This window comes from Helianthus annuus, chromosome 6 (assembly GCF_002127325.2).
Source record: "Helianthus annuus cultivar XRQ/B chromosome 6, HanXRQr2.0-SUNRISE, whole genome shotgun sequence".
NCBI lineage: Eukaryota > Viridiplantae > Streptophyta > Magnoliopsida > Asterales > Asteraceae > Helianthus > Helianthus annuus.
The window spans coordinates 94,596,618-94,608,078 of record NC_035438.2 but is presented as its reverse complement, the minus strand read 5'-3'; the positions used below and the strand labels follow the sequence as shown (position 1 = coordinate 94,608,078).

The window sequence follows — 11,461 nt, the reverse complement described above, 5'->3', positions numbered from 1 at the left end:
AGATTTTGAGTTTGCGCCTGAACTGTGAAAAATTGAGATCTGATAATGACAAACTTTTAAAGATTGTTGAAAGTTTATCATTAGAAAACAAAATTTTGAAAGAAAATGAAAAAGATTTTGAAAGTAAAAGAAAATGTTCAGAAAATGAAGATTTCTGGATAAAATTGGAAAACAAAAATCTAAAAGAGAATGAAACAAGATTTCAAGAACAGTTAAAAGTCTTGGAAAATGAAAAATCTGTTCTTGAAAATCTTAAAATTGAAAATGAAAAATCAATCAAGTCTCATCTTGAAAGAATATCTCAGCTTAAAAATGAAGCTGAGAATTCAAGAATCAAGATTGAGGAACTTGAAAAGAAGTTGAAAGGTTTTGTGACTTCATCAGACAGGTTGAATTTTCCTTCTCCAAAACCAATCAATTCTGTTCCAATAAGTGACAATGTCACAAATTTTGACAAGGTCAAAATTGAAGATTGTGATGACAAATCCGATGATGAAAAAGAAAAAGAAGAAAAAAGAAAAACATTTTTGAAATTAAATGAGATGTTTAAAAATACTGTTTTACATTCTACTGAGAAAGGTGAATGCTCAACGCAAAAACCTGTAAAGAAGAATGTGGAACAGAAACAAAAAGATAAAAAATCAGAAAAATTTCAAAAAGAAAATAAAAGCTCATCAGATCAATCATCCAATCACAATAAAAAAACACAAAAATTTAAAAATCAAAACTCACAAAGTGTTGGTAATAAGTGGTGCAGGTTTGACCACAGTGCTTCAAAGCCAAATCCAATCTTTCGAAGGAGTGATGATTACCACAAAGCCAGACAATGCTATGATCTGAGCGTTTGGTGTGAAGGTGGTACATGGTATGATAACAGGGTGTGTTACAACTGTGGTTATCAAGGACACATCGCTGTTAACTGCCAAAGATGGAATTATGAGACGAGAAGATGCTTTAATTGTCAAATCAAAGGACACATTGCCAGAGATTGCCCAAGGAGATCGATGGGAAGATCGAGGGTTGAATCTCAAAGAACGGCAAAGAAACCAGTCAACGTCAAGCCCAAAGAACAGAAGGTTTAAGAACCTAAAGTTCAGGAAACAAAAGTAAAACTTTCTCAGGGGCAAAAAGACAGACTGCGAAAGAAGAGGAAGAAGGCTAGAGAATATCTGGAAAGGATTTTGTTCTTGGGTTCTTCAGTTGGTAAGAATAAGAGTTCTGATGAATCGACTCCCTCGACTGCAAAGTCAAGCAAGCCGAATTCGTCAGATGCAAATTTGAGGACAAAAGAGAAAAAGGAGAAAAAGAAAAGTGTCGGCGATGAATCTGACAGATCAAAGTCAGACAAGCCACACTCGGGCAATGAATCTGATTGCACAAAATCAGAAGAGCCACAACTTGAGGTAAAAAAGGAAGAAACAATTCCTTTAATGAATGATAAGGATTTTCCACCATTACAAGCCGCGAACCGAAAATCAAAAGGTGTTGATACTGGAAAAATGTTAATAGCAATGTTAAACATATTTTTAGTAAGATGGCTGATGGTAAGGAAAAAGGAGTAAAAAAATTTTATGAAGAAAAGAGAAAAGCTCAAAATACGCCTAAGACTGGTCAGGCTTGGGTGTCAAAATTGGTTGGTTGAATTTCTGACTTGCCGGAGTTCCCAGGTTGGTAAGTGTGGAACAGGTATCGGCATCTTTCTTGAGAAATTCACAGGTTGTTAACTGTGATATTTCGAATTACAGAAGAGTAATCAAGGAGATTAAATTGTACTTGATTTATCTTTCCGACAAGTGATTAAAGTAAAACAATGTGATGAAAGAACCCCGAATTTGTGAAATGACACACAAAACAAATTTTCCGGAAAAACCATTTTGATTAAAACAAACTTAAGTGTTTTGAAATCTAAATGGGAAAATAGTTTGTTGTCAGGGGGAGTTCTGATTGTTTATGCCAAATGAATGGCGAATTGAAGTGATTCGATATCAGTTTGTCATTTTATTTGTACAGTTTTCAAATTTTCCTTGAAAATCAAAATTGAAATATATTTTGATTTTAGGGGGAGAAAAATTAGAAAATTTGAAAATACCAAAAACATTGTAAAAGCAAAAATGAGTTTTGTTGAGAAAAGAGGAAATGATAGTACATCAGTGGACTATCACAGCACGCTAAAGAAATGTAATGTCAAATGTGATAAACGGTCTCACTAATGATGTGTCGATAGGTTTTTACACATTTAGTAGATTTATTCGGGATATAAACCTAAAATTTCAAACTTGCGAAATTCGTGGGGAACACTACTTGTATATATAGGTAACCCCTGAAATCTCGTTTGAAAGGTCTGGTATTCTGATATACTAGGTTTTTATACTCAATGATGTCTGGGGTATTATTCCGGGACTTCTGCTGAACGGTAGTTCTGACCTAGTCCTTGGATAATGCTTTCACCAAATGCTTGAAACACAGCATAACCCTCAGCATGCAGATGAAACAATAAAATTGATAGTCGCTGCTGTTGTAACAAAAAGATCCTCTAAAGGGGACATACTGAAAAGTCAAAGCTGATATCTCTCTACGCATACGGAAGTATCGACCTGAGATCACTCGGCCCTCGCACACCTAATTTATGTACAGATATCATTGTAGTGTACTCACCTGTAAGACTGAATATTGAGATTCTGGATACGGGAGTATATTCAAGAGGTGGGACACATGAATTGAGCTAAGTTCATAAAACATCTAAATTGTATCCTGAATAGATTGAAAATTGTGTGAAAATTTAAGAGGACAACTATATCGTCAATCTACGTGAATCGTTTAGAACTTAAAATGATTAAAGCTTAACGGTGCTAGTGATTTGTCTCATGAACTGATATGATCCTCTTACACAAACTCACAAAAATATTATTTGTATATATTTGTTTACTGCATTTCATTCAAAATCAAAAAGTCAAAAAGATTTTCGACAGCTGATTTTGAAGAGCTGATATTCAAATTTCGAGTGCTAAACATGATGAACAGGTTTGGGAGAATATGTTGAAAACTTTGAATGTCATATACAAATGTTTTGAAAGGTTGTGTGCTTAGTTAATCAAGGTCATTTATTTGAACTTGATGTAACTATACAGATTGTTGAATTAATGATTTCTACCAGTAAGTTTCTTAAATCTAACTATTATAAATTTGTGAAAATTATGTTGAGGTAGAGGATGTGCAGGTTAACCAGGTTTCAAATCCTGAGCAGATGCAGAACAAAGCCAGGAATTGATCCTGAACTTGTGAAACGGTGAAAGCCAGACTACGATCCCGACAGCTGAGTCTAAGGGGGAGTCTGAAGACGAGCTCAACGCAAACGGAAGCGTGTAAGGAGCCAGGTATCGTTCTTGGAAGAGCTTGTATCTGTAAATCCAGGTGTCGATCCCAAACGCACGGAAGCTTGACGAAAGGGGGAGCCTGAAGAAAAAGAGTCTAAGCGAGAGGGGGAGCAACGGAAGCTTGTAAACAGATCCATGGGGATTCTGTTTGAGAAAGAGGGAGTCTATGGTTGCTGAAACCGTCAAACCTTCAAGAAGACTCAGAGAGAGAGAGAAAGTCAAGTTGCTACGAGTTTGACTACAGATTGACTGCGGCAATATCCAAGGGGGAGTCTGTTAGTGCAGAATGTCTATCGCCTTCGTCAATCGGAACCGTAGCTGAAATAGAAGTATAATAGGCTTTATATTGTAATTTGTAAGCAATAGGCAAGGTGGCATTATTCTAAATAAGGGGAAATCCCTTATAATCTTGTGCCTATAAATAGGAGCCTTAGGGTTTTGTTTTAGAACTTTTGCCACATTAGAGCTTGTAGAGCTAGGTGCTTAGAGAGAGAAACTAGAGAGAGAAAGTGGCAAAACGTGATTCACGGAGCTTGTATTCGTCACATCATAAATAGAATCACCGATTAGTGTACGTTATTGTGTGTTCGGTCACGCACGTTCACGGATTCCGCACGTCGAACGTTCGTTACGCAATCGAACGGTGTCAAAACCGATCCTACATTCGCATTCTTGGGGCAATTGGTTTTGATATGCCCCTTTTCATTGCAACCGTAACAGGTTGCATCCTTAATGTTCCGGCACTCAACAGACTTGTGCCCTTTCTTCTTGCATATCCCACACGGTTTGGCCTGTGGGTCCCGGTTGCACTTGCCAAAATGCCTCTTGTGGCAAGTTTTGCACCTGGGCTTATCACCAGTTTGCCCTTTCTTGGAACCAGAGTTCCCCTATCCTTTCTTGTTTGACTGAGAGGACTGATCATCCTCTCTCTTCCTCTTCCCCTCTTCAGAATTCTTCTTCGCCCTACTCCTCACAATATCCAAAGTGAGGGATAAAGATAGATCCACAGTGGATCTGTAGGTGGTTGGCTTTGAAGCCTTGACATTCCCCTTAACTTCAGGGGCCAAACCACCAATAAGACGCGCGATGCGCTTGGGCTCTGGTGTGACTAGATACGGTACTAGCCTTGACATGGAATTGAAACTAGTCACATAGGATCTACAATCTAGATCCTTCATCACGAGGGTGAGAAAATCAGTCTCTACACGCTCTACTTCGTGCTGAGGACAATAAGTGTCCTTAACCAGATCAAAAACTTTTCCCATGAAAGATTATACAGATGAACCTTCCCGGTGGATTGTACAAGTGCTTTCCACCATGTAAGGGCATCGCCCTTAAAAGATTGGGAGACAAACATAACCACGTCCTCTTTAGCGCAACCACTAATATCTATCACCGTTTCCATCTCATCTAACCACTTCATACAGTCTATTGCCCCTTTCTCTCCTGTAAAGTCTCTTGGCTTACAGGAAACAAAATATTTGTAGGTACAACCCTTGGCGTGCCTAAGGGTAGGCTCAGGAACAACCTGCTTCTTGGGTATACTACCCTGGTTAGACGAGTGCAGGGACTCACTCTTCCTGTGAGTATGTGGCTGAGAATAGGTTTTCGAAAGTGTTTGAGACCGAACAACACTCGGCTCTTTAAACTTAGCCTCTACCGCTTGAGAAACTGCCGCGGTGATTAGGGCTTGCAGTTCGGCACCAGTAATATTGATTCTGGTGTTGCCCTCTGCTGGATGACTGTTTGCTTCGTCTGAGCCAGCCATTTGTGAATGCTATAATATAGACAATAATAATAATTTAAATTACATATAAATTCATCGCATTGATGATCCAAGGTTCATGGTATTATTAAACCATTTAGACCATTTTAGTAATAATTAAAAGTTAATAGAATACATTATTCTATACACTATTGGACAGGGGAAAGATAGAAATTTCACAATTATCAATGTCATAAAAGACATTTTACTTATCATTAAACTCGTCTTGAAGGACATTAAAATAGCTTAAAAAAAGCTTGTCACAAGGACGGGTCGAGATTCAAACTAACGATCTCAAAGATCAGTGATCTTTTAAGGTCTGAACAAAGTTCATCGCCTTTTGACAAGAAGTTTATAAATTGTACTTTCATTGTCATTTTTACACCTTTGCTTAAAAGCGTGCATCTCAAATGGATGTCTTGGTGTATAAATCACACTGATGTTTACTAGCCATGATTCGCATTGATCATTTTGGCTTTATGTGACTTGGAAGGATCCAAGTACCCTTTTTGAAAGCTTGTGTGGTTTCTCGTACCGCACAGCTGGAATGTCAACATGTTTTCAGATGTTAACAGGGATTTGCTATCTTAAAAAGGTTGTACCATGATAGCCAATTAATACTTTGGCTAGGTTATACCTCTAAGAGTTTCTTTGGCAGATCAATTATAAATTGAAAAGAGATAAGATGGTGTAATAAAATACACAATTTAAAACCAAAGTTAAAACTTCATTACAATGAAAGAAAATACAACTGCCCTAAGTGGGACTTAGGAAAAGACAAACTACCCGCGCAGGGGCATACAGAAAACGAAAATAAGTCCACGCAGGGACTTGATACAGAAACTAAACAAATGTCCACGCAGGGACATGACTACAACAAACAAGAAAACAAAACAACCCTCTACTTCTTCTTCCCCTTGATAAGGTTCGCAAGACCTTTCATGAAGCTATTATGCCTCTCCTTATTCTTCTTAGTCTTATGCTCGACCTTATCCAACCTCTCCAGAATTTCCTGGGTTTGTTGCTGCTGTTGTAGCTGCTGGTGAGGAGGTGGCTGGTACGGAGGATACTGATAGCCCTGAATCGGGTAGTCAGTTGGAGGCATAGGAGGGTAAGTAGAAGGATAAAGGTGGTGATACTGCGCAGCCGTAAGATATGGGTCATGAGTTCCATAGCCCAATGGATATCCCAACGGGTCTCCATAAGGATTGTACCCGGAAGAACCTGCGTACGTCGGAATTGGGTTATCAAATCCCACAGGCAGCATAGGTGGTGCATAAGAAGCTTGCGGAGGATTATTCTCCGGTGCCGCGTTTGAGGGCCCACCCATCTGAGGGTCCTCTGGAATAGGGGGATAGGAACTCGACCCACGAGGAGAACTGAAACGGGGTCCTCCTCTCACGGACATGCGTGTGTTCCTCCTTCGCCTCGGAGGCTCGGGAGGTGGCTGCGGTGGCTGCTGCGGTGGCTCCTCTACCGGGAGTGGTGGTGGTGAGACAGCTTGAAGTTGAGGATCTTCTAAAGGTGGTTGAGCCGGAGAGCTATGATAAGATGGAGTAAAGAACCAGTTATAGGTAGCCATCCTCTCTTGGAAGGAGTCGGGTCCACGGTAAGGGGATCCCTGAAACGGAGACCCACTAGATATGCTGATAGGGTGGCCCGGGGTTCCTGTTTGCATCTCCGGGTCGGGGTCATCATCCATCTCCATTTCCTGAGAGAAATGGTCCTCAGGGCCCAATGGGTTATAGCCAAGGAAGTCGTTAACATAGTCGGCTGGGTTGAACTGTCTTGGAGAGTAGGGGGATTCGGAATGATGAAATGAATGAGATTGCAAAGAGTTATGCGGTGGGTAAGATTCATGCGAATGGTGAGATTGATCAGAATGGTGAGAGTGTTCGGGCTCATTTGGAGCAAATGGTCCGAAAGACGGATGAAAAGATGGCGATGAGCTCAGCGAGACAGAGTGTCTTGCCGGCTCGTACGGTTGACCCCAGATATCGTGAGAGTTGGAGGAGGATAGAGACGCCAATGGAGTGCGTCTGTGTGATGGTCCAGCTGATGACGGTCCCCCACACATGGGACCCTTGCCTCACCCTCTTAGTCTTGGAGGCATGATGGTTAGCTTCCAGTTGAAACAAGAGAACAAAAATAAAACAAAACATAATAATAACAAATGAAAGATAAAGATGCATCCTAGGTCATTTGCCTAGACTCGAGAGTCTAAGGAATGTGCTTATTGTGTCATTGAGATTAAACACAAAAAGTTGGTGTTTAATTCACTCAATGTTGGCTCTGATACCAACCTGTCACACCCCCAATATTTCCATGTATTACCGGTGGGCCCGGTGGGGAGTATCGTGACGTAGTTGATATCATCATTGTCAACACACACAATAATATAGCACAGCGGAAGGCTGGGTAAATAAACTATTACAAACCATACTGTCTGTCGTTGTTCGAGTACATGAATAATACAGACTGGAATGTAATAAGATCCACAGGCGGATCATAAAGTACAAAGAAACAAAACTACAGACTCCGGGTATCTATGGGATTTGCAAAATCCTCTATAATACCCTATAGCTCCAGCCTATTACGAGAAGTACCTGTCAATTCAATCTTTAGGAAAATACGTCAGTATACACTGGTAAATACAATTTAACTGACTCGTTTTGAAAACATTTAAGAAAATTGATTTAGATGCACATGGCACAAATGTTTTATAACTTGGGACAATCTTTATTAAGATCTTGTATACAGCTTTACATATTTGTCATACAAGTGGGGCCGGTTTGGAAGCCGGACATGATTAACTGACTCACCACTTATAGAACCCACAGAGGAGTTATCCCCAACTTGTGGGTAATTTAATATTTAGCATTTGCATCTGTCAGGTGCATGCCTGCACCCCGTGCGTAGGTCGTGGCCATTAATAACTTAAATGAGCCGAGGATATCCAGGACACGGTCGTTAACCCCTAATTGTATATGTTATCAAATAATACAGATTAAAGCGGGTTATGCGGATTTATTAAATCACAATCCGACAAAATAATCCCATACCCGACCAAGCGGTATTAATATACCGTATCCCAAGCCCGTATAGGGAAAATAAGTTAAAAGTATTTACCTGATGTAGCAGTAAATTCCTAAGTTTCTTGGAAGGCACTTTTTACCGTAAGCTATAAATCTGTATAGAAGGTTTAATTTATCTATTAGGATGCTAACGGGTCGTTATTTAGGTCAAAGACTTAGACCGGCTAGCTAGAAGGAAACCTTACGGACCTAAACGGTAAATTAAACGGAGACCGGATAGAATGTGATTTAGACCCGACAAGCTTGGATACTTGTATAATATGGGTAAACTAAACACATTCTGGAAAATGAGGTCTTAATGACAAAGTTAAGCCCGTTTCGGCTATTTTACGTAAACTAGTCACGTAAGCCGTTCTGAACGCGTAAATGTGTAACGGGTAACCGAATGAACTGTAAACAGGTCTTAATCATTATTATGCTCAAAATATGTTAATATAACAGTAGCATATCAACATTTATGCCCAAAAAGCAATTTAAACCAAAATTAAGTCCCATAAGGGCATTTTGGTAATTTTGATGCTCATAAAAGAGTTTATTTATAAAACTGAGTTCCAGGTCTGATTAGATTAGTAAAATCATGCATTTTGTTAAGTTATTTCAGTAAGATACTTAATATATGAAAAATACACCTTTCATGACTAATTATATACCGTAGGGGCATTTTGGTAATCTTACATAGACTTTTAAAAGCTAAAATAGGTTTCTGAGTTTAAAACTTTAACTTACTGTAATATTATGTAAATTAACTTAAAATATCAGTAGGTTATGAGTTTTATATGATAAATATAGCTTTGACCCATACTAGGTGCGAAAAACGCTTAATATGCGATTTAAATGGCTAATTTGGTAAAAATAAGAAATCTGATATTTTGGTCAGTTTATAAGGTTCAAAATATTATATTTATCATTTGGAATCAGTAGGAAAAAGTTTGGCTTCAAAATGTTATATAAAACTCGTTTTATGCATGAAAAGGGTAAAACCGGTAATTACCGAAATTAGGCTATAATCCTATGTTAAACTCAGCCTAAAAATAAGTAAAAATCTTCAAAAATCTCAAAATATTATTTAACATCGGTAGGTAAAAAGTTTGGTGTCAAAAATCGGGTTTAGGTAGGCCTTATGCTAATTACGCCTTTTGTTTACTAAAAAGTCCCTTAATTACGCTATTGAGTATAACTCCCAATCTAGACCTCAAACTGATGTCAAATTTTCGTGGCATGTCTAAATATCAGTAGCAAAGGTTTTAGTTCATTCACATTGCTAAAAATCTTGGTTTTATGTAAAAAGGGTGTTTTAGGCATTAATGAGCATAATTACGATCAAGAGCAAAAATTACAAACGGTTAGGCACCATGCAATATAACTTCAGAGAGTTATACTACAAAGTAATGTGATCCTAATGGAAGCTTAAAACGTGGAAGAATTAAGCTTAAACGGGTCAGAACTGAAAGTCAAAGCAAAAGTCAAGCTTTTGCGATTTTCGGTTATAATCTGCCCTTAGACTATTAATTGTCGGATTAGGACTGATAAAACATGATTATATAATAGTTACCAAGTCATTAGAATGTTAAATTATAATTTAGAACCTCTGGTTTATTAATTTTAATCAAATATGTAATTTCAGTCCAGTTTGACTTTTTGTCAAACTACTTTGACCCGACATTTAATCAGTCAAACGATATAATTAGGAGACACCCTTTCAGGGGTTAATCACCTATGCTAATGTGGTTTCATAACCACTTTCAATTTGATCAGTGGTTAAGCCACATATAAATAAAACGGAAGTCAAACTAATTAAGCACTAAGTTTGACTTTTAAGTAATTAAGCTAATTAAACAACTTAAAGAAGTAATTAGAAGCTTACTAATGGTCCTAGCAATCTTTTCTACACTTGTAATCCACTTGTTACTGCTGAGAGCTCCAGAGCAAGTCCCTAATGAAGCTTGTTGCAATTGATGTGCCAAGAACACAAGACTATGCTCCTATTTATACTAAATTAGATGCTCTAGGATCACTTCCAGGTGTTATTGGAGGCTCTGAGATCAATCCAGGTGTCCTACCTATTGTAATAAACCGACTTACAGCTCCCTAGGTCGATATCTTTGAGGTTAAGGCGGTGGAACAGGCCAAACCTGCACCTGGCAAGAGTTTTCTGTTACTGGCATGCTGAGGCGGGCCGCGTAAGACTTAGGGGGGTCTTACGCGGGCCGCGTGGACCGGGAAAACTGGTAAAACAAGTTTGAAACTTGGCAGTTTCAGTCCCTGAACGTTTTAAACCCATTTTAACTTCATTTTTGGCAATCAAGGCCCTTGTAGTTAATTTCTTGAAGCCCAAGGAGGTATAAACAAACTTCGTTAGGCTCGGGTTCGTTAGATTCCTTTATAAACGCAAGTTTCATCAAGTTGACGCTTTTAGCCCAAAGTTTAGAAAACATGCTTAACGATCTCGGAATCACGTGAAATTTTTATCATATATTCTCAGAAGTATATTTGAATATTACGAAGCCTCGGTTTCGTTAAAAGGCCACTCAGAGGTCAGAATTGACATATTGACACTTTTAACCCTTGTATTTATAATCTTCCGATTATTTTCACAAATGGCTTCGCATACCCAATCAATCACCCATTTAAGAATATTTTCTTCACGTGTGGTCATTCAGAGGCTCAAGTTTAGCATGTTGACACTTTTAGTCCATTCACTTGCATATTTTCACTTATTGTCAACTTTAGTCCCTTAAACTCAATCTTTCACATAATCGGAGTTTAGGACACGTGTCTATGTATAATTGGACACGTTTTTACGTGGTGTTACACATGTCGTCACAGTAGCAGCCACGCCGTTTCTTCTGCTATCTGGCGAGTGAGGCCCATGCGCATGTGATAATTGTCGCCCCAGTTTTCCCGCCTGACGTGTCGTCTTGCTGTCACACTCGCTCAGAGGCGGAAGCGCGAGGTGTAATCGTGATTTATTCTCATTGCATAGAATAAGTAAACGTACTACATGAAATAAACAAACTCCAAATGCCATTCATTGTTTCAAGTTTCAAAACATAAATTAAGTATAGTGTTTACATCACTTCCCAAAAGATAATAAGTTTAAAAGTTTACATCACATTTCAAATACTAAATATTCAAGGATTTATTCTTCATGTCGCCGCAAGGAGGCGGGATATGATAATAAATCCTACAAAAGTAGAAATAGAGTGTAGACGCATGACTTCTTGAAA

The 11,461-nt window shown here is 38.6% G+C and overlaps 1 protein-coding gene across 1 annotated transcript; it reads right to left on the bottom strand.

The window, feature by feature from the left end:
* Positions 1–6,040: 6,040 nt before the first annotated feature.
* On the bottom strand, positions 6,041–7,216 carry LOC110933431 (proline-rich proteoglycan 2-like). The gene has a single exon (XM_022176656.1). It carries the CDS (start codon positions 7,214–7,216, stop codon positions 6,041–6,043), a length of 1,176 nt encoding a protein of 391 aa, XP_022032348.1.
* Between the last annotated feature and the right edge of the window lie 4,245 nt (positions 7,217–11,461).